Source organism: Diachasma alloeum, unplaced genomic scaffold, assembly GCF_001412515.2.
Source record: "Diachasma alloeum isolate Michigan unplaced genomic scaffold, Dall2.0 Dall_scaffold_00967, whole genome shotgun sequence".
NCBI classification, from domain to species: Eukaryota; Metazoa; Arthropoda; class Insecta; order Hymenoptera; family Braconidae; genus Diachasma; species Diachasma alloeum.
In genome coordinates this window covers 54,468-78,392 of record NW_021681084.1, presented here as the reverse complement: position 1 = coordinate 78,392, position 23,925 = coordinate 54,468, and the positions used below count along the sequence as shown (strand labels likewise).

Sequence of the window (23,925 nt, the reverse complement as noted above, 5' to 3'; positions counted from 1 at the left end):
CCTACTGATTTTTTATTTCATGGAGAATTTTTTTAGAATACTTATTCCATTGAGAACTATTTTTCTTATAGAAACCTGAATGTGCACCATTTATTCAAAATTCCTAACTTGGCTTCCTTTTTTATTTCTATGTATTTTTCAAAAACTTCGATTTCCCAGTAGGAATCAAACAAAACTTTTTCTTGGCCCAGTTTTTTTTACAAAAACATTTGTTTTTGTGTTTTTAGGCAGTTCTGATAAACGCTGACTTTGGGTGGCCGGGGAAAGAGGGCAAGGAAGTGAAAATTAAATATTATGTCAGCATTGCAGGCGAAGAATGTACAAAAAACCTACGTCGACAATAATGCTTACACCATTGCCATGTTGGGAAACTTTGACTGAATGTATAAATTTGCAAAATTTTCTTAACGGTAGTCGCATGGAAGTTGCAATACTTGGAGCTCATGCCAAATGACGAGAATAGAATTAAAATTGCACAAAATATTACTTACGTAATACTTAAATGGCCCCATATATGCAACCGAGCCAGCGCATCCTACCTAGTCTATGTACTAATTTTCTCAATATTGGTTCCTTCTTTTTTATTCCATTTTGTTTTAGTTTGAAAAAACGGCTGATCATTTATTCGATGCCGCGTACTATGGCCAAACAGACGCAATCTGCGGTGTCTCGGAGTCCATCATCATGGGAATTCCCGTACCAGTGGGAACTGGAATATTCAAACTACTCCATAAATCTGAAAGGAGTGAATTGAAGAAACACGAACTGATTTTCGATGACCCCCAGTTTCACACTAGTGTTACAACGTAGCGTTAACTGTATTTTAGGAATTTGTTAATTAATTAATTCATTGAACTACTGAAGCTATGTAATATATAAAAGATTTTGTATCAAATCCTGTCGAGATTTTTCGCTTTTACCTTTTTTTTATGAATATCTTGAAAAAAAATATGAGAGAAGAAAGTCAAGAAATATTGAACACATATGAGGAAGACATGGTGACAGCTTCGTCTCGCCATGTTTCTCGGCTAAAATTTTGTCAAATTTAAGTAATATCTGCATTCAATTTTTCAATATTGTCAATTTGAAATTTCTTAGGTGATTCTTGATTTTTTATAACCGCTCGAATTCTCCAGTTTATTCTCCATTTTTTTTCATTGAAATTCTTCAGTTTATTGTAAAAATTGAATATCATATTTAATGGAATTTCCAATAGATTGAAAAGTCAGAATAATAGTTGCCTAAATCGTTCCAATTTTCAGTAATTTCCATCGTCATATGGGCCTGAAAATTGAAATTACATTCCATGGATTATTCCTTCATTTGAACGACAATCAATAAAAATGTAGTATTTCACGTTTTGCGGAGAAGTGGAGGTAAAATTATTCTTATTTTTTTTATTGATAAGTATTGATCCATCGTTGGATTATTTACATAACTTCATCCGAGTATTATTTACATATGAACATTGGTTTTTCTGTTAACTTGTATTTAGTTGCTATGAACATATTTTCAAATTCTTATATTATTACTTTTAATGAAATCGTGAATAATTTTTAAACTTTTAGAGTCTGTCCCTGCCAGGAATGTATGGCCTAGCTATACCGGCTATATATGGCCTAGGAGTTTTTCTTTCCAATAACTTATCGAACATGGGTAAAATTATTTCGCTAATTTTCTGTTATTTCTATTTAGTCACATGGCAACCTTGAATAGAAATGTTCTGTTAACATAAATTAAGTTCTGTCATAATGCATTTCTATCGGTCGAAATTCAAATGGGGGATAAAACAACCGAATGTCCCTTGTGCTCCAAAAATGTAGAATTTTTTTCAGGACTTTTCCTGCACATCAACGATTGCCATAAGTTTTGCTATAAAATCGGCAAAACTTCTCCCTCTCGCTTTTATGCAACAAAACTTGCGATAAAATTTCGACAATTTGGGAGCACTCAAAATATTACGGCTGAATATTCCATTAACTGAATTGTCAATAACAACATATGGGACATTCCAGTTAAACTCGGTCACTCTGGATTTTTTGTATCTCCGAATCGCTAATAGGTAGACTTAGAATCAAGTACTGTATGCGATTCCCTTAACGTCAATCGTTTGCCTGACAAAAACTCGAAGTTGAAAAAAAACATAGCTCGCGAACAACTGTGGTGATTTTCATACATAAATAAAGATTTTTTTCATATATTTTCTATAAAAAAAACCTCAGTATTATGACAACATTTGATAACCCATTTTTCGATGTTTTTCCTCTTGAAATCTCATTATTATGCGGGGGACAGTAGAAAATGACCCATTTTTGATTCCGAATGGAAGCATTGCAATCTTTCAATTTTCATATTCTCTAATTTTGATTGGAAATGGTGAAGAATGGTCTAAAACGCAAAAATACGAAGTTTGGCGACCATGTCTGTATGTGACGATGTCCACCGTCACCTTTCCGGTGGTCAATTTTTAGAAAATTGAGTAATTAAATGGCTAAAGTAATTCCAAAAAATTTGAAATTTTGTCAGATTAGAGGTCTTCATAAGGACTAACTCTGTGCAAAATTTCAGCTCGATCGATCTAATAGTTTTGAAGAAAAAGCGATTCGTTTTTTAATTGTTTTCCGCAAATATCTTCAAAACTAATGGACCTATTTCCATTTTTTTGTTTTAAACATATTTCTTTCGACGCCTTCTGTCTAAACCGATCAACACATATATACCAATTCGTACAAAGCTTTCGAGATATTCGTGTTTTTCCGTTTTTTCATTAAAAAAAACTTTGTAAACATTCTAGCTTGTACAAAAATGGGGATATCAAGTTGAAATTTGGACAGAAAATATGTATACCCGCTCTTACGAAGTATTTGAAAGATTGGAATTTTGATAGCACCCATGGAGGTATCAGTTACCATCTGAAATTTTTGCTGCTAGTTAATGTTGTGAAGCTATAAACTTTTGTAATATTTCAGACCATTCGAAGACTCGCCATTAATGTATTGATGGCAAAAAAAAGACATCACTCAATGACATGCTCGACGACCCCTGCTGGTTTTATTTTGTTTTCTTGAAATTTCGGTAGCAAAGTGGTAAACCGATCTTTTTTTTTTTTTTTCGAACATTTCCATACAAATTGACTCCTAGGTTGATGACAATAGCTTTCTCCTAAAAGAAGTTGCTAGTTTTGACTTGAGCCGTTTTCGCGCTTCGCTGCTGATTTCATTTTTATGTAGAAGCTAGTTAAAAATTGACAGATCTTTGTTTCTTTCAATCTCTCGTACCTGGAAGCCTTCTGTTAGCAAGTCTAACGTGGGCTTAATATCATCGAAATTCGATAACTTGCAGAAAATGAACGATTATGGCACGAATACCATTTTCCGATGGCATTGATCCAATTGCACTATCTATCAGTTTTAGAATTATTCAATTTGGTGCTGTATATTGAATAGTAGGTTCAATCCTCCTGGCTTCACTTTATACTGTTATTAAATATTCATCTCATTCATTTTCATCAGACACCAATGGAGTTGAATTAATCGACGAAAATCCCGTAAAACATTTAACACTCCGGTGGTCACGCTATGTGCGCCGCGCCGCACTTTTTCCGATTTTTTACATTACACTGCAGGAAAGCCTCAGAAAATTTTGAAAAAATTTGACATCTCATTTTGAAGTGTCTAGAAGCCCTATCAATGAAACTATCCGCCAAAAATATCATAAGTAGTAAGATTTTCAAATTTTTATTCCGAAACTCCAGGCTGGGTACCGTGTACCTATACGGCAAATTTTCAGAAAAACATGGACACTGAGCTTGAATATATAATTAAGGATAACACTGAACATAAAAAATATTACGGGACTTCTCCAAGTATACGATGCAGATCATTTTTGATTTTTTTCCGATTTTTCCTAGGTATCATATTCAAATTTATCATCATGTTGATTTAAGTTGATGCGGCGCGGCGCGACTAACGGCGGTTGCAACTTTTGCGCAACCAGCGGAATGTTAATCTCTGGTGAAGTGGCATTATCATGTGAGTTAATTTGATTGATTCGATCAAAACGGATTGCAAGGAATGAAAAATAAACCAAAAATCCTCATATCTACAAAATTACGGAAGTGCCTCGTTGGCAAGAACTCCTAAGAGAAATTATCGATAGACTTGTCCAAAGAAAAGTTTTTCCTCATCTTAAAAGGGAACTTCGAATATGTTGTTCTAAGATCGGTCATTCTCGACAGTAACGCATAATTAACAAAAATTGCATTCTTATGGGAATTTTGCATCCATGTTCTCCGTCGGCAGATTTTTCAAAAAAATATGAAGGATCCTTCTCGGACGGATTGTAGATGTTTGTTTCGGCGTCATCTATCTGAGGCGGACATTCGTATTTGTTCGAATCCGTCTCATATGAGGAACAAACATGAACTTCTCTCTGAGACTGATCACATGAAACAAACTTCGGAAATCCGTTTGCGACAGATCCTGTGTATTTGTTGGAAGATCTCCGTCCGACGGAGAACATGGGCGAAACAAAGATCTCATTAGAGAAAATGACGGAGGTGAATTTCTGCGAGACGGTTTCTTTCTTTTCTATGATTTTCCAAATATTGAAAGAATAAGTTTCAAATTTGGATTTTCTGTGAAGATGTTCTTAAGGTGTAGAACGAAACGGGCTGTTTTACAGTTTGTTTTCCAGTACTCCAACTTCGCATCCTCATTTAAGATTTGACTTTATCCTTTTTTTTACCAGCTTATAACTGAATTAAACCCCTATATTATCTCGTGCAGCGTCAAAGCCCACGAAAAACCATCTATATAGAGTACATGACGATAATTGATAATGTTTCTCATTAATTCCTAATGGATAAAACCCGAAGAACAGAGCGAAATTTTAAGAAATTTCCATAAACCCAGAGTTACGTCTGGATTTTTTTTCTCTCTATTAAAGCACTTAATAATCAAACCAAGGTTTACTCTGCTATATAAAAATATGACATGTATACGTTACAGTCAATTGCGGTCAATTCCCTTACTTGATTATTGATTGTAGTGAATATTGTTCGCGTCAGTTAGTACTGAAATATTTTTACAAAGTAATCCTTCCAATTTAGAATAATTCTTGGTATATTGTAGAACTCGTTAAACAATTGGTTGTATGAAAATGCACATATTGAATAATGAATTTAATGAATAATATGCAGGAAAATCGTGAAGTGCTCTCGACTGCATTGCTGGACGAATTGCTCGATGTTCACTTTTTCGTGGAGATCTCCTACCCTGTATCCGTCATTTGTTTCGGCTAAAATCGCTGGCCTGCGTCGCCCAGGTATCAATTCTCTCGAATGGTCATTTGATAGTGCGAGCGGACCCCCGCATTATACCCTCTTTGTTTCAATCCCGATATTCATGCCTCTGATCACGATTCGATCCGAAATAGTACTGAGAAAGACTTTCATGTCAAAAGGTGGGCAGCTCAAAAAGTGACTCTCTAATTTTATAATCTTTACTATCGACTACCATTATTAAAGCAACAATCCTAATTAAGAGGGATAACGGCCAGTCTTTTCTATATTATCTACTTTCTTATGAACGAAAATTCCCGATTCAAAGGGATAACGGCCCGTAAAACCTAGAATTTGGACGGCCTCAAAAATGTAGAACATAGAACATGTCAAAAGGTGGAAACAATTTTTTTCTCTTTCAGTTTATTGCATAACTGCAATACTCAGTATACAGAGCCTTTCCTCAGTATACAAAGGACACAGCCACCGTACATGATGCACGTTTTTCTTAGGATATCAGGGGACAGAACAACATTAATCCTAGCAAAAGAACTTGCCAGGTTATAATGATTGGCCCATGCACGATTAATCTACGTAATTATCTTTTTTGGAGTTAAGTTTGGGTTAACTCTGGGTTTGATTCATCGGGAATTATATTCGCGGAATTGACTTTAAACTAGAAATCTCGAATTGATAATTAATTACCGACCTCGAGGGACGTAAAAGATGTATCGTTGCTTCTGAACTGAAAGCACAAGCTTCTACCTTCTTCCTGATTTGTAGCTCTGGCTAATCGTGTACCATCCGGCCGTAGAAGCACAAACTGTCATCACTTGAAATTGGGAATATGGGAAGCGGTTGCTATGGTTCTCACAACTGTTTGACCTAAATATTCGTGATTACCTTCAGTGCTCTGCAATCAGGGGGGAAAAACTTTGTTTTCAGTTTAAGTGATTCTTTGGCAAATTCAAATAACTATTCTAGGATTTTTTTTTCTTTCAAATTTCAAGTATTTTTTTTTCTCTTCATTTTCTCATAATTTCATAACAAAATAAAAATAGACAAATTGCTTGTGGTTTTGGGCAAGAACGATGGTAAATCAGCGAGAATTTTGGGCTGAAATTCATAAGAATAATCCGAAATACAAGAGGAAACCGAGAGTTGTACCCGCATTTACTATTCAAGCACTTCAGGTGAGAAAATTACTCAATGAAATAACTAACGTGATGAAATAAGGAGCAAACCACTCGCTACTCCTTTTCCGAAAAATATCTCATAATTGCATGCATTGTTATGGATCATTAGTGGTGTGAAGGTGAGGAAAAACGATTGATGATTTAGGGGTATTATTAGGAAAATACGGTGGTCGCCAAACCACCCAAGGTCGGTCTCTACAAGCCGGTACCACCAAAGCCCTCCAACTTTCGCAAGTTCTACGAAAGAGGAGTTTTTCCAATTTCAATGGAGAAGGACGGATCACCGATAACATGGAAAGTTAATATTGAGGACTTGGACTTCAGACATTATCTGCCCATGTTTTTTGATGGATTGACTGAGACTGAGCACCCTTATAAGGTTCTCGTGGAACAAGGAATCTCGGATATGCTAGAGCACGGAGGACCGAAGATATTGCCAGTTGTCTCGCAGTTGATTATTCCTATAAAAAGTTGGTAATGATACTATCGCACCATTTGGAGTATTATCAACTAAATTAATGATCATTAATATTGACTCAATTGATTTTCACTGATTAATGCAAACATTATTATTTTTCGTGCCGTATTCGTTTTGAATTAAGGAGGAACCGTCCTGAAACATGAATGTCTGATGATGGCATAAAAAAATGGGTTGAATTCTATATATTTTACACTTTTGTGAATGTCCTTGAAAAGTTGCGCGATAGGTCCATTCAGCCACCATAAACCATCAAAGTTTCAAGGTGGCTCCCCCTTAAGCGAACAAGTTAGGAGCCTTTTTTGAGAAATATTTGCTGATATTATATTATAAAATCACTCATTATTGCGACAATTCAATTTTGCAATGTACCACTTTACCACTGAATCAGGTATCAGAAATCATCTTATAAGCTCAAATAATTGAAGAATTATTTGTTTTCTTGATACTGTAACTATTCGGTCATTTTTATATATTGATAATATTTACTAATTGTTTCATATAGACGCATTGAATACAAAAATGCCAGAGATAATTTGTACGACGATGAGAGTACTCCAACAACTTGTTCGTTCTGCTGACTGCGTTGGTGAATGTCTCGTTCCATATTTTCGACAAATATTACCCATACTGAACCTCCTGAAGGACAGAAATGGTAATTCGCAAAAAAAGTGATTTAATTCCTTAATAGTTGAATCATTTTGCAAAGTAATAATTTTTTCATTAATGAAATTTCTCAGTAAATCTTGGAGAAGGAATTGATTATTCTCAGCAAAAAGGTGAAAATCCGGCAGATCTCATACAAGAAACTTTGGAAATCCTTGAAAAATATGGAGGAGAAGACGCCTTTATCAACATTAAATATATGGTACCAACCTACGAATCCTGTATGATGAATTAAATGCTCCTAAACCATAGAAATAATCCTAAAATTTCAATCTTCTTGGAACAACGAATACGGAATAATTCCCCATAAAAAGGCTTAGAAAATCTTTTATGTAAAAAAGGTTCTTCAAGGTAATTACAACAAATTCTAGTGATGAGTTACGAACAAAGCAATGATGAATAGCTGAAGCAAAAAATTCCAGTTATGTTATCTCATAAATATCAGAATTACAAGAAACAACTGCAAGAACTGTCTCTCAATATTTTTTCCTAGAGTTTGTAATCAAAACCAAGATATTCGTTGAACTAATAGCAAAAGATATGGAAATATGTGGCAGTTTTGTTGACTACGCAAATATCTGAAAAAATATACACGCTAGGAAGAAACATTGGACCATCCTTCTCAGTAGAGAGTTTTGAATGCAAGAGGTATTTTACCATTCTCTCATAAAACCAATTAAATAATCTCATACATAGCGAAATTTTTCACCTCGAACCATTCTATCATTTTATCACTTATATTGTCACTGTACCAATGAATTCGAACATTTTTCAGTAATTTTCAGTTAGAAACTGCTGAAGACTTTAGTTACACCTTTCCAGTATCTTCTTTCAACGTTACTGTCCTGTTGAAGACCAACTGGAACACAAAATGAGAATTAATAGTTAAGGAAGAACGATTATGAGTTCATGAAAAGAAAACAATGGGAAAGATTAGATTGCAATCCGAACATTACCATTCCTGGCTTAGTATCAGGATCGACAGAGAAGAATCCAAGCCGTTCGAACTGGAACTGGATGAATGGCTTGGCGATTGCTTCGAGGCTTCTGTCAATGTATCCCACAACCTGTTTCTTACTTTCTGAGTTGATATCACTGAGGAAGCCATTGGGAACCTCGTTCGTGTCCTCAGGATTTTTATGATTGAATCTGAAATGAAGAGAAACGATTCACATGTTAATTACATGGAATTTAAAATTTCTCCCATCATTTCCAGCAGTGAACCGATGAAGAAGATAAGTCCAATCAAATTTGTGGATTATTTTGCAAAGTTTTTGGAAACTATTGGCTTTAGAAAAGAAGGCTTCAAGACATTTTCTATTGGGAATGAAATTCTCTACAGAAAATATCTCCTGAAATGTTTCCTATCATTTACTAGTTTCCAGACTTCTTCAAATATTTGTAATTTTCTCCTATTCTCAGCTAACCACTCGAATACTCAAAAACTTACAGTCGTTCGTAGAGGCGAATCGACACGAGTTTAGGCTTAGCTACCCAATGAATGAACGCCTTAGGCTTATTTTTATCGATTAGTGGCTCTTGTTTAACTACGAGACCAGTAATTTTTCCACTCTCGTCTTTCTCAATCCTTTGGAAGGTCAAGACGATACCCGCGTATTTCAGACCGACAGACTGTTTCGGAGTTAAACGACGAAAACCTTTTTCCTCTTCCTGTAATGATACGATTAATTAATCCATAAATCTACTAAAATTAATCACTTGTTAGCAATTTTTCACATTTTAACATTTTTATGAGAATTTCAGAGATTAAATCTCAGTGTAATAATTTCCAATTGTATTTCAAATAAATAAAAACAAATTAAGAATACAACTATTGGGTGTGTGAATATGCCTCCGCCCTTTTTTGTTCAAATAAAACACATTTGCTTAGTTAGAAAAGTAAAGAAAAGTTTATTGAAAGTATGTTCCATCTGCAGCTACAACCTTCGCCCATTTTTCAGGTGATTTGCGTATTCCTTGCCTGAAAAAATCCTGGTCTTTTAAGCTGATCCAATTATCAAGCCAAATTTTGATACTTTCGTATGAAGTGAACCGTTCTCCCGTAAAATCTGACTGCAATGTTCGCAATAAGTGGTAATCCGAAGGAACTATGTCTGGCGAATATGGCGGGTGGAGTAGCACTTCCCAGTCCTGTCCATCTAAATATCTTTTCACAACTTGGGCGGTATGTGGTTTGGCATTGTCATGTTGAAGAATTAATTTACTGTGCCTATTCACCCATTCTGGTCGTTTGTCTTCTATGGCTCGCTTCAAACGCATTAGTTGTCGTCGGTAAACTTCTTCATTAGTACTTTGAGAGGGTTTGAGCAACTCATAATATTCAACACCTCTCTGATCCCACCAAATGGAGAGCATAACCTTGGCACTGTGAATATTTCTTTTTGGCTAGGATGGGCCGGGTTCACCTGGCTTCACATAAGTTTTTTGGCGTTTAAGATTCTCATAATATATCCATTTTCCATTTCCTGTGACTATTCGATGCAAAAATCCTTTTTTTTGCTGTTTTTGAAGTAGCATTTCACAAATTGTTTTTCGACGTTCCATGTCTCTTTCTTTCAATTCATATGGAACCCAGTTACCAACTTTTTGAACCATTCCCATTGCTTTTAAACACTTTGCAACAGTTGATCGTTCAACATTTAATGCTGCAGCCAATTCTGATTGAGTTTGGCAAGAATCCTCTGCCAACGATGTCTCCAATTCAGCATCTTCAAATTTTTTTTGTGGTTTTCCATGTTCTCTGTCCTCAGTGCCAAAATCATTATTTTGAAATCGTCGAAACCATCCCTTGCAAGTTGTATTAGATGGAGCATGCTCACCGTAAATTTCCACAAGCAAACGATGAGTTTCCGCTACACTTTTCTTTGCAATATAATAACACTTCCCGCAAATGATGTTTACTTGGAACGAAAATCGACATTGTCACGGAGGCAAAAACACTTGTTGCTTACACTTCAACCAAATGTCACGTAGTGCGTTTGACAGCTGACATAAAGTACTATCGAATACAAGTGTTGCCATTTATTAGTGCACGTAAGCAATACTAAAAACGACATCTGTTGGGAAAGAGTCGAGTCATATTCACACACCTAATATTCACCAACTTAGTAAACTGTACAATAAAACACTCGTTGAAGTTCAATAAAAAAAAAGATAACAACAAAATGAAAGAACCCATGGAGTGAAATTTACGTACGTTGAGCCTAATTTATTTTCCCCGTAGCTTAAGGTAAAACATGACTTTTCATTGTTACATAGGAAAATAAAAAAAAACTTTTCAGACCATACTTAGCTACTTTAACAAAAAAAATTGGAAATTTATATTTAAACAATTACAATGCTTCCCTTCGGAAGCAAAAATATCTCTTACTCTTTTCCCCCCAAACCCCTTCAAGAATTACTCCCGAAACCATATCGTGCATTAAAAGACAAAAATTACCTCTTTGAAATCAGAGGCCTCGATATAAATAATCTCATCAAAATCCACGTAATGCTGTCCTCTCTCCACCTCAATAGGAAAATCAGGCACATCAAAACCTTGGGCTGCCGCCTGCCCCTCCCCATGGAAATTTTCGATGGTAACCTTGACAGGCTCGAGCACTACCATATGTCTGCTAGCTTGCACATTTAGTACATCCCTGACAGCGGCCTCCAGCACCATGGGATCAACCACAGCTTGAGCCCCAGTCACCCCCATTTGCGCACAGAAATTATTAATAGCCTCTGGAGGAAAACCCCTTCTTCTCAATGCAGTTAACGTAAACAGTCTAGGATCATCCCAATCACTAACAATCCCTTCACCAATCAATTTTGCTATTTTCCTTTTCGAAACCACAGTATAACTGACATTTAATCGCCCATACTCCCACTGGACTGGACAGTAAACTTCCAAAATATTACAGAGCCAGTAATAAGAGCTTCTCCTCGTCTGGAACTCCTTAGTGCAGAGAGAATGCGTAATATTCTCGATACTATCACAAAGGCAATGTGTGAAGTCGTATGTCGGATAAATGCACCATTTATCACCGGTTCTGTGATGAGGTGAATATTTTATTCGGTAAGCCACTGGATCCTGCTTACCCTCTTCAAGTGTACATTTCATCCTCAGGGTTGCTTCTCCTTCTTCCAATAATCCATTCTTCATGTCCTCAAACAGCTGAAGACTCTCAGAAATTGGCCGCTCTCTCCAGGGGGAAGGTGGAGGATTGAATCCCTTCATCTCTTCGCTTTTTTGATGACAGACGTAAGCATGACCCTTTGAGATTAATTCAACTGCCCACTCGTAGAGCTGTTGGAAGTTGTCGGAGGAGTGGGTGATTTTGGAGGGGTTGTATCCCAACCATTCTACCATCTCTCGAATTCCGATAAAGAATTTTTCTTCTTCCTTCTCAGGGTTCGTGTCATCGTAACGGAGATAACAGAGACCTGAGAAAAATTATTCGGACATAGCAACAGAGAAGTTAAACGAGATGAGTCAATTTTGCTTGGGAAGATTATTTCGGATTGAAAGGGTGAGATTTGTGTTCTCTCTCCACGCCGCAATAAAACAAAACAAATAGTTAGAAACAAAAACTGGCGGAATTTAACTGAAAATTGAAGTAAACCAAAAAACTAAACTCCATCACGGCAACAAACTATAACAAATTCCAATTATACCGTTATTAAACCTTGTGTCTATTGTTATATACATTTTCCTTAGGAAATTTCGGCAATAGGGAACTTGCATGAATTTTTTTCAATTTTCTAATCTTAAGTTTGAAACCTGAATATTACATTTTTCATTCTCAAACGTTTAAAATATTGTAAATTAATTAATAATTAATTTGTTAAAAATTGAAAATTTCAAACACCTTGAAATAGCTAATAACTTGAAAAATTGGCCTCGAAAATGACTGATTTTCAATTCATTATCATAAAACATCTTGGCAATATTTCTATATGCTACGGAGAATGTGTGCATAGGGAAATTAAAAAAAATTGAGCTTCATGCAAGTTCCCGATTCTAGAATAAATAAAATCCTTCAATTATTTAACTCCTCAGAACCCGAATAACCTTCTGGTATTCATGGAAATTTGACCATTCAGAAATAATCATTTCGTATTGGAGTGGTAAAGCACAATGGCTCAACTCAACCAATTCCATTGATTATGAAGTCATCGTGGGAATAATCAAATTTAAAAAGAATTATCACAATATCATTTCGCCCAAGCTCCACTTACGCCCCGTCGGTTTTCCGACGACGATATTATCGCCTACAAAAGTCACTCATTACAGAGAGAATGATATATTCATCGAATGTTACAATCGGCTTCAGTTCACTTGAATTCAATTTTTGATTTTTTTTGCGTGAAAGTAATAGAATTTTAGGAAAATTGACAGGTAAGTTAAAAAAAAACTTCCAGCAAAATAAATTTTTGGAGGTAAAATTACGCCAATAATCGGGAAAATCATCCACATAAATGTTTACCACCATCATCAATTATGAGTTTCCCGCTTTTGTTTACCGTTGTTTGCCGCTGCATAACCGAAATTGATGTTGATGGCCTTGGCATGACCAATGTGGAGGATTCCATTGGGCTCAGGGGGGAATCTAGTGATTACCAAGCCTTTGGTAATTTTCAAGTGCTCCTGAAGGAGCCTGTGGGTGTGTGGAGTCACTATGTAGCCCTCGGTCTTGTAATTTTCTCCAGGTTTGTGGAACTGAAGTTTAGACATCACTTCTGCTATTGTTTTTGCCGAGTCCTTTGACGCTTCTTCGGGGGTCTTATCATTTTTATAACTTTCAATGGTTCCTCTTTCTTTTGAGCTCTTCTCCTTTTTGTTTGAATTTTCTATGACACTCTTGTCGGATTTGGATTTTTGTTTTTGGGGTTTAACAGGTGCAAGATCTGCATCAGTTTTAGGACCTAAGATATCAAGAATCTGAAGGTCTACTTCGTTTTTTATCGTTTTCCCATCAGCCCACTTTAAAATAGTGCGGACTTCTTGCATCAAAGGACCTGCATTGAATTTGTAACGTTTGCTTTTTATTTCTTCGAGATGTTTCTTGATGAGAGTTTCTACACAGGCCTCTATCTGGTCTGGGGTGACGGTAACGCCGACGCCACAAGCAACCTCGAAGTCTGGGATGTTGATCGGGGTGTTAATAGTATCTAGGAGGTAAGTGAGGGCGGCATCGACACGCTGGGTAGTGTCGAGCTTTTTTTGGGAAATACAAAGAGAGAGGAGTGGGAGCTTGTCCAGAATCTGAGGCTTGATTTTAGAGGCGAGATGGTAGAGGAGCGTGCCGACTTCTGGAGAAATTTCTGGATCAGTTTCCTTCGCCTGTGAAAAAAAAGCAGAGGTTCTAATTGACTGAGTAGAAGGTGGAGAGGTGAAGTTCGTATCTTGCTCCCTGACCAGCGGAAGAGCGAACAGAAAGTTTTCAACAGGTGCTTCAAAATTAAAGAAAGTTTAAGGAATATTATAGCTCAAGGAATGGCGGATATAAAGAGATGAACGGGTCTAGGCGAAACGATCAACACCTGCGAAATTGTTGGCGTCAAAGAGAAAAAAATTCTAATTTTAGGAAACTCACTCGGAAAAATATACATGACTCTCTGGCTGATATGTAGAACTCATATATAATCTTCCATAAGGGATAGAATGAATTATATAAATTATCAAAGAAATCCATCAAGAGAAACAAAAATTTCAAGGAATCTTCATAAGCCAAGGGTTGACACTACTGAGTTGTAAAAGTTCTGCAATTGCAAAGTGACAGTCCCATGCCTTTTCGATTAGTGTGCTTACACAAGAAATTTTAAATGACCCACCAATAAAGATCATTCAATATGACAGGCTTTTTCAAGAAATAACAAAAGTTAATTTCCAACGCTAGAAAAGTGCTGTCTGACTACCAGATGACGGATCAAGCTAAGAACTGAATAATAAGGGGAAATTTTTGAATAATAAGGGTAAATGTTTTTTGAATTGCGTATCATACTCAAATCGAAAAAACTCAGAAACTTTTTATCCCACTTTTTACATAATTTAATTGTAATATTTCTAAATATAAATTCGTTTTCATCATATAATTTATTCATCAGTGTACTTTCAAGTATTTGATGGTTTTTTTCAATTTATACGCGGTATGAAACCGAGAAATCATTAGATCAAAAAAGTAAATTCTTGGTTGTAATTCTTACCGTATTGATTTTTTAGCTCCACGTATCAAACGATATCCACATAAAGTTTCTTCAACATACACTGAGAGAAAAAGAGCAGAGTTCTCAAAGAAGCCTTACTTGTGCCAAATAAATCTTTTGTTAAATATTATCAAAAAAGGATTTTTTGTGCCGAACATGAGAAGCGTGCGTCATTTCAAAAAAATTTATTCTCTGTGCAAGCAAGAAATGTAATTCCTAGGACTACTTCTTTATTATTAGATGTTTCCATACGTATTTTGCTCCCGGCAAATGCTCATTTTATATGAAACGAGGGATAGTAGTTTGTCATTTCTGCTATTCAATAATCACAGACAAAAATGAATTCTTAAATGAAATAATGATAATGATATGACAGCTATCTTGTAACTAGGGGATAAAATATTTCTGGATAAACTTCCCTCTATAAAAAATATTTTTATCCTAAAAAGGCACCGTCTTGTATGAATAATTCGCCTCTTGAGTCAACAATTCATGTTTGAGATTTTCAAATTCGAATCAAACTATTATATTTTTTGTAATTTTCAACTAACGATTTTATTGGGCCAAACAAGACTTGTTTGAGAACTTGGTCGTTTTTCTCTCAGTGTAGATTTTTATCATTTCAAAAAAATGCTTTCTATCTTGAAATATCACGGGTTATTGAAGTGATGAACTTCATGGTTCCCCCATATTCTGTGTATGCAAAAACTTGCTAGCGCTATCATTAGGTCCGTGATTCACGAGTATGCCCGATTAAATCCGATGATAGAAATTCGAAAGTTTTTCGGGTGATCAGCCGGGTGTCGTGTGTTAACCATCTCACTGTGGAGTCAACAACGAATGCGCGCATCAAGTACACGAAAAGATATACATTACAAAGCATGTTCAATTCAGTTTGAAGTAATTTATTATTATTACAGTCGCGATGGATTAATGTAAAAAAGTTATTCAGTTAATTACACAAAGTTTAAATAATACAGTGTGGACTCATGACCCAGTGTGATTCTGGTCCTACCATTATCAGTAAAAATCCAGAAAGAAATTAAGGATAATCGGGCGAGCCCGGAGGGTTGGAAAAAAAGCAGCCATTTTTCTCTTTTATTTTTTACGTATTCTTTAAATGATGGGAAAGGCGTGTGCAAAGTTTCAGACTGCTGGGGAACATGGTTAATTTATTATGAATTTTTGAAAAAGTGGTCATTTAACCCGTGATCTTATGGAAATCACAAAAAAAACTGCAAAACCCAAGGAAAAAAAGCAGCCAAAGTCATGAAACTTTAGACACTTTTAGAACATGTGATCAATGATTTTTTGAGTGAAAAAGATTGTCGTCTAGGAGCATTGTTTATTAATAATTTCAAAAAAAGTACGGAAAAATGAAATTTCTGCGCACACAACCCAAACGAGCAGCAACGTCTCAAGTACCGATCGGGTGGGGGTAGCGCGGTCAATTTAAACGTCTCTTGAGAGAGAGCGATGAAGCGTTGTGATTGGAGCTCCCTCGAACCAGTGGTACCAGCTCCTGGTGAAAAAAAAAAACACTACCGACGATGTTGTGATGTCTTGACGTTGAAATTTATAGATGGCGCTATTAATCGGCCATAATAGTCCGCGAGATTCAAATTATTGTTGGAAAATAATTTAAATAGTTCAGAAAATTAAAAATATACCAGAAATAGAAGAATAAACAAAGTCTGGAATACAATGGACAAAGAGAACGAAAAACAGCATCGCAAGCGTGAGAAAAACCGTTACGGAAATAGTAAATGTCAAATACTTGAGTTTTGTTCTTATAATTTACAACCCTCCAAAATTATCGTTGAGTAAACACTTTCCTCGAAAATCCAAAATTTAGAGAAGAAAATAAATTTAACGAGTACGGTCCCATGTCGTAAAATCTCAGTTCTGGTTATTTCGAAAGTTTCTCTGTTTCACGTGACCAACACGTGTGGGCTCTCCTTTGTTCATAGTTCAGTCAGTCTATCCCGATTTACTTAAGAAACCCTAAAATAACACCTCTGGGAACAAAAAAATAACCAAAATGTCGAGTAAATTGCCCTTATAAACATATCCAAACAGGTCTTTCGAATAATAACCGCAGAATTTTTAATTAAATAAAAACGAATGGAAATTTGCATCCCGATGCTTCTCATAATGACAATTTCCTCTCAGTTTATTTAATCGAGAAAAAAAAATACCTGTTTGTAGGGGAATTAATGCTCTACAAATGTCATTCGGGAACCTATACCCAAAAGTGCCTATTTTTTATACAAATAATTGTTAAAGCATTTTTNTGATCTTATGGAAATCACAAAAAAAACTGCAAAACCCAAGGAAAAAAAGCAGCCAAAGTCATGAAACTTTAGACACTTTTAGAACATGTGATCAATGATTTTTTGAGTGAAAAAGATTGTCGTCTAGGAGCATTGTTTATTAATAATTTCAAAAAAAGTACGGAANTCATGATCCACAGACAATCAATTAGCAATCAATTGCTATTTAAAATGTGAATGAACCACATAAACAATTCCATTAAATTTTTTTAAAAACTAGTAGTTTTAAATATTCAAGAAACAATTTTTTTTTCAGAAAACAAGAGCAGGTAACACGACAAAAAAATAAGGTTCATGACAGTTTGTTTCGTTATCTTCACCAATTTTTCATTAAATTCAAATTAGCAGGTGCTTTTGAAAAAATGGCTACCTTTAAGGAATTTATAAATTTCTGAAAAATAAAGAGAGAGAGAAGACTTTTTTTGGCTCGTAAAAGTCTCTATAAAAAAAATCATCATGAAAAAGATCAATCAAAATTGGGGAACGATAGCAATTCTCACTTTCAATGGGATAGCAGACTAGATGAGTAATGAACTTGTAAATTTTATCAAGTGAACAAAATGATTTATTCGATTGTACAATTTATGATTACAAAACATCAGAATGACTAAAAACCACACGAATGCATGAAAAGCAAATGTTCTCTAGAACGACAGAAATAAATTTAAATAAATGACTTATATCCCTAATACAATAGTTATTATTGTGATGACAAATTTAATAATACTTTTGCAGAATAATTATGAATTATTCTAATGCGCCTCATGTCTATATAAAAATCCAAGAATAATAACATTGGAAATCATTTCGATGCAGATGCCTCGAACCTGCATCATGAGCTCATCGAGCATTGAACTGTCATGTCAAGAAGAATAACTTCAAATGGAATTATCCAGCAATATTCACATGCTTCTGGCAAATCTCCTCAGGAAACCGTTGGACAATTCATATGATCTGAAAAACAAAAAAAAATGCATTTGAACTTCCAATGATATAAAAATGTGATAATATGATAGGAAAAATGGATTTTAGTCCCTACCTGTGTGAAGATCAGCTATTTGACACGTCGACGTTTACTCGTGCTTGGCTCACTGAAGACTTGAAAGTCATCGGCTTCTCCACTCATCGTCATATCCTCTTCCTGTGCTGATAGAACGCTGTGGTTTTCATCATCGTCATCCAACAGTCCTCCAATGTGATCAGTGATTATTGAATCGAATTGATCAACAAAGACCGCATCGGAATCATTCGAACATTCGGAAGTATCCGAAGTCAAATCAGTAGGAGGGGCATTGGCACAAGAATTGCCGTGACATCCTGAACATACGCTGGAGCACTTGAGATTTGCAAGTCTACATCCACATCGATTTGTGCAGCCTCCTTTGCATGAACAGTGGATCATTTTAAGGATACTAGCGGGCGCCGGAGCTTCCTTCGTCATCACAGGCAAGAGCACTTCATCCTTAAGTTCCCAGCCCCAGTCCCGTGGATTGAGTTGATTGTTGCCCTTCCACTGTTGAACTTGGAAGTAGACTCGCAATGAATGTTGTTCAACTGAGCCAGCTGTAGGAGGAAGCTTAGCTAACCTTACTTCAGTTTTCGCGGAGGTAGCTGATTGAACGAAACGTTCATAGCGATGGGAATTGATGGACTTCTGCCATTCTCCAGCACCATAAACAGCCATCATCAAAAGTTCACCAGCACTCTTGATGTCTTCTCTTGCAGATGTCGGGTCATTGAAAGTCTCCACATATTCCTGTAGTTTTGGTTTCTTCTTCAATACTTTCAGGAATGCTCTCTTTCCTTTATTAAAAATCCCACTAGTTGTATCACACCCAGTAAAGGCATGATAGAAAAGAATGTTCTGCCTGAAATCTTGATTGTCTTTTGAAGAAAACAGTATGGTGTCGACGTTGGCAAGATCTTCCTTCATGTAGTGTATCTCTTTATCCACGGGGGTCAGTCCTATCATGAGCACTAGCAGGTCGACATCTGTACCGACAACTACTACTCGCTCATGACAATCAAGCTGCTGTATGGCAGTAGTCACGATCAATCGATCAGCATCCTCCGGGGCTTGCTCCACTGCTATTCCTGCATCAACTAGATGTATCTTCAAATGATCAATAAACCTGTCCTTATTCTTGCTGTTTGATAGGAATTCTGATGGCTTCATATTCGCAATCATGGTCTTATCGAAGACCACTTCTGCGGCTAATTTGCTTGTAGTTCTTCTAAATCTCTCATAAGATTTAATGCTAGCATCTGATTGCTTGTACCCATCGAATACGACAATAGTATTAGTACTATAATGCCTCAGAATATAATTCTCGTACAATTTGAAAATTTCTTGGTAGGTGCTCCCCAGGGGCCAACCAACTTTATGAAGCAAGAAGCCACCATCTATGACCATTCTGCATGCTGTGAGATCAATAGCATTGACTGGGACAGACTTGAACTCTTTGTATAGCTCGGATTTCTTTGATTTCCTCATTATTCCGGTAGTGTCAAACAGAGCAAGAGGGAATGGGGCGAGCTCATGATGCAACGAGTCAATAGCTAACTCACTGTCATTCTTGACAACTGCTGTAATACGTTGGAATAAGAGAGTTGTATTGACAGCCACAACTTCATCATTCAATTTTACTCCCCGTTTTGTTATTGCCAGGGATTTGACACGTGTACTTCGTTTCAACTTCAGCTCTGCAGCATTCACTCCAACCATCACCTTCATTGCATTCAATCCTATTTCAATAGCTCCATCGCAGTTCACTTCCTTGCCGCCACACATTCCATCAGCGATTGAAATTAGTTTTTCAGGATCACCAGTAGTGAAGGGGTCATGGGCCGATAACCACTCGACGAACTTTTGATAATCAAGATTATCCCGTGCTATATTACTAGGTCTCCAGTCAGTGTGTTGTTCAGAAGTAGCCCCTCTGACTCCACAAAACGTCTCGAAGGCATCCATCACTTCATATGCAATAGGCATTCCCAGGATCCACCTTGCTAACACGCCTTCTTTGTTCACTCCACGTCCAGTCGTCAGCCCACCAGAGACTTTCATGACACGCATTAATGTCTGCTCTATCGTCATATCAGTCCGGATACCTGCCCATTTTTTGTCTGATCTTCGTATTGTGAAATGCCCTTCAGTAGTGAACCTCTTGTATTCTCGAGGATCCATTCTATCAGGCAGCTCATACATTTGTTGCAAGTATATCTGGCCACCCTTGGCATATGGAAGATGACCAGCGGCATGGAAGATAGGAAGCATGTCTCGGACACACTGGAGGTAGACCTGCCAATTCCCTATGCGCTCAGCTTCAATGAACTGTTTCACCAATGTAATGCAATGGAAATATAGCAGCCACAGTCTAGGGGTTCGTCCTTTTTTCCCCAAAACATCTATACTCTTCAACATTTCGGTAGTGAAAGCTTTCAAGTGCTCATCCTCATTGATTTCTTGTAAGGTCGGCGGTTGTACAGCGAAATCCTCCAGGAACTTCTTCATATATTCTTTGTTTTCATCGTCGACTGTTTCCATATGTCTGGCAATAATTGTTCCCAACGCAGTGTGAACAAGGAGATGACCTCTAACTGCTCTGCTAAAAGCATGACCTGTCAACATGTGGTCGACAGTATTGCCTGCGTAAACTGTGCTCAATAACTCCTTCAGTCCACTACCATCCATTATATACCCAACCGCTCCAAGGAAAGACATCAACAGATGAAAACCTCCCAACCTAAGGACGACATCTTTCAAAAGAGGATCGCCATTTGTAACAATTTCTTGAGCTTTCATGTAGCGAGGTAAATCGAAAGTGACGAAACAAGTTTTCTGATCTATTCGTACACACTCCACAGCTGCAGCGCGTAATACAGTGGTTATTGTAGTGAGATCTGATGGCGGTAGATTGACAAAAGGTAAGCAAACAATTTGTGACATTTGATAATCAGTATCATGGCTTACAGTTTCCATGAATCCTCTGAAACTCGGAATATTTGGTATGTCCATTTTTTTGGCAAAAATATGTAAAGAATGTGCTGATGATAATTCCGGCCGAACTCCGAGGTCAAGTTGTGAAACGTCGTTGAAAGTTATTGATTGCAGTGCTGATCGAGACGCTTTGGATCGATTGAAAGATACGATTGGGAAATTGAATTTCCCAGCTAATAGGCTAGCTTTCGGTTCTCGAGTTAATTTTTTTATTCCTCCTTGATGGCTGATTGATGTTTTTGGAGTAACGCAGCGAATACCACCCATACTATGAAAAGTGTTCATGCCGTCAAGAGTGCAGACATTATGATCTGCATTGTCAAATACATGTTGCAGATACGCACCTGGTAGTATTTGCTTATCACAGCCCACGATAGCGGAAGCTTCGTACACACTTACGCTGGTATATGATGTACAGAACCCCAGTTTAGAGAGAACATCAATAATCAAGCGTGAACCAAATTTTCTCATTAAATAAACTGCAGTAGATAATTGAATGGATGAGATGAATGACCTCGGCCGGACCAGTGATATTATTGCATGAGCAATACTGTGAATTTTTGTCTTCAATTTATCCTCGTTACCTTTCTTCCCCTTCAATGCCACGCGATCGAAGAATGCTAGCAATGTCGGTGGGCTATCTTTCTCAATATTAGAAAGTAGTTCTTCAGGCGGTGGATATGTTGAAGAATCATACACCTTACTCTTGATGTCTTCACGAATTATGTCAGCTGCAGCCAAAACTATGCGCAATCGTTCTTCTTCATCAGTACTACCTCTTGTTTCATAGAAATTCTTCGTCAGTACCTTGTACCCAGTGTTTCGAAAGCATACTATAGTAGGCTTTCCTGGAGACTCGAAGAATGAAATATCATCTATGTACTTGTTCTGCAATTTCTTCTTCAAGGTTATTGTTGATGTTTCCCATCCCTCCATTTTATCTATTAAATCACTGTAGACGAACTGACAATCTTCACTCTCTTCCATGTACTGGCAAAGTTTCTCAAAAGCTTCCTCCAAACCCTTCATTTTAGGCCTGCCTTGACTGGTACCCCTTTGAACATACTTGAAACTGTCGTAGCACGCTATATGATAACGCGCCTGCACTTCAAGCAAGCTTTTAGATCCAATTCTCTTCAGAATAGCCTGTGAGAACTCGTCATTGCGTTCATTAGCCCACTTTTGGATGTTCTCTTGCAAATGTGTCGTTGCTACCAGTCGTCCAGGTTTATTTTTAGGAATCCATGGGGCTCCACACAAAAAACAATTCCCTTTGAAGTCAAATTCTCCTTGTCCATCGGTTGATGACGTTGAAGATTTTGAGAGTCTTCTTTTGCCTTTACCCACAGAATAATTGAACCTACATAATTCATGGACTTTGAGTTCAGTAAGATGATGAATTTTTTGCCACCTATCATCTCCATACAATGTCTTGCTCTTGTGTATGAGAGTGTTGATGGCCTTCTGTTTAATCGTGGTGATTTTTGTGACATCAACGCCCAATTCTTCATCACAAATAAAACACAATCCTGGATAAGACATGTCACTGATAATAGTCACACTAAAAACTTCCACTGAGAAACAACACGACAATTGAAGATACACCACAGTTCCGATCCCAAGAACTTCACTAACGGTCCCTTAGGCTCAACGTATACTAGCGCAGCTGCTTCCGTATATAAGAGAGGGGAGCAGGTCAAAATTCTTTCGTCACAAAAGATCACTACAACAGGCCCCACACTTGTTGGCGTACAGAAATTTGAACGCTCCGATCAATAATTCGCTCTTACGATGTGAACGCTTCGAAAATGCGGAGTGTACTGACCGAAATCACGAGTTTCAAGAGATGAAATAGCTACCAAAAATTACGGCAGAGAGGATTAGACCTAGTGAAACTGGCTGGGAGTCCTTATCCTATCCAGTGCTGCCTAATGTCAGTGCAGTTATTGAAATGATGCGGCATACTTGCCCCGCCATGAATGGGCCCGCAGGGGGGCTAAGGGTCCGGTGTGGGAGGAGCAGCTGATCCGGATAGTGAACCCTCCAGGAAAAATGGCAATAGAGGCCATCAGCTTTTCACTGACATTGAAACAAATGAGAAGGGTACTTGGAAGGACCCTAATATTCAGCTTATAGAAAATTTCTCTTAAGCTATAAAACATTATTATGAGAGTCATTTCGTATCATAAATCCATTGAAAAAGCTGGGAAATTCTTCGGATAGTTGAGTTCGATTTAGGTAATAAATTTTAATTATTCTCCATTCTCTTTAGTCTCCAGGAATTTTCAATAAAAGAGACTTCATGAAAAAATAATAAGGCACAGTTCAAAAACACCAATGAAACTTATTTTCTCTCCTTTCTTTTTTGAGCGACACTGATAGATTCAATAAGGCTAACCATTTTTTCAAAAAGGTATGAAAAATGGCATTAAAAGTTGTTTTTTACGGTATTTTTGTGGCCAAAAGCAGCTGCTAATTTCATTTCAATGAGAAATCGTGAAAGATAATGAAACAAACTGTCATGTACCTTAATAATTCTTGAAAATTTAAAGGCAATAGTTTTTAAAGAAATTCAATGGAAATTGAATGGAAGGTTTATGTCGTTTATTCACATTTCTAACAACAATTAATTGCTAATTGATTATCTGTGGATCATGAGATAATTAGATAATCGTTCAAATCGACGGCGTCGATGTAGGCTGCGTGCGCAATCGTAGGGGGGAGCGAGTGGATCAGCTGAGCGTTTAGGGCTATTGGCGTTG

The 23,925-nt window shown here is 36.9% G+C and overlaps 3 protein-coding genes and 1 long non-coding RNA gene across 8 annotated transcripts in view; 3 read left to right on the top strand and 1 right to left on the bottom strand.

The window, feature by feature from the left end:
- The window catches only part of LOC107045517 (DNA-directed RNA polymerase III subunit RPC1), a 12,078-nt gene extending 11,160 nt beyond the window's left edge, over positions 1-918 (top strand). The window contains exon 6 of the mRNA XM_015267819.1: positions 601-918. Coding sequence (XP_015123305.1) covers positions 601-810 — 210 coding nt within the window. The 3' untranslated portion in view covers positions 811-918. The remainder of the gene's footprint in view (positions 1-600) is intronic.
- A 5,454-nt stretch (positions 919-6,372) lies between these two features.
- Positions 6,373-7,862, top strand: LOC107045514 (parkin coregulated gene protein homolog). Its single transcript, XM_015267815.1, has 4 exons — positions 6,373-6,474; positions 6,635-6,947; positions 7,461-7,610; positions 7,696-7,862. Exons 1-4 carry the CDS (start codon positions 6,373-6,375, stop codon positions 7,854-7,856), a joined length of 726 nt encoding a protein of 241 aa, XP_015123301.1. The 3' UTR covers positions 7,857-7,862.
- Positions 7,863-7,932: 70 nt separating this feature from the next.
- Positions 7,933-23,925, bottom strand: part of LOC107045515 (probable glutamine--tRNA ligase) — a 29,142-nt gene continuing 13,149 nt past the window's right edge. For both annotated transcript variants that reach the window (XM_015267818.1, XM_015267817.1), the window contains exons 3-7: positions 13,148-13,967; positions 11,082-12,067; positions 9,072-9,292; positions 8,578-8,770; positions 7,933-8,480 (exon numbers count right to left, since the gene is read on the bottom strand). In XM_015267818.1, the coding sequence (XP_015123304.1) occupies positions 8,430-8,480; positions 8,578-8,770; positions 9,072-9,292; positions 11,082-12,067; positions 13,148-13,967 (2,271 nt within the window). In that variant the 3' untranslated portion in view covers positions 7,933-8,429. The remainder of the gene's footprint in view (positions 8,481-8,577; positions 8,771-9,071; positions 9,293-11,081; positions 12,068-13,147; positions 13,968-23,925) is intronic.
- LOC107045516 lies at positions 10,746-12,356 on the top strand. Of its 4 annotated transcripts, none has more exons than XR_001461454.2 (4): positions 10,746-10,834; positions 11,545-11,699; positions 11,799-11,885; positions 12,035-12,356. It is a non-coding gene; the product is annotated as an uncharacterized LOC107045516 (long non-coding RNA). The 4 variants fall into 4 exon arrangements; XR_003783166.1 differs by having other exon boundaries at positions 11,159-11,683; positions 11,751-11,885; XR_003783164.1 differs by having other exon boundaries at positions 11,159-11,699.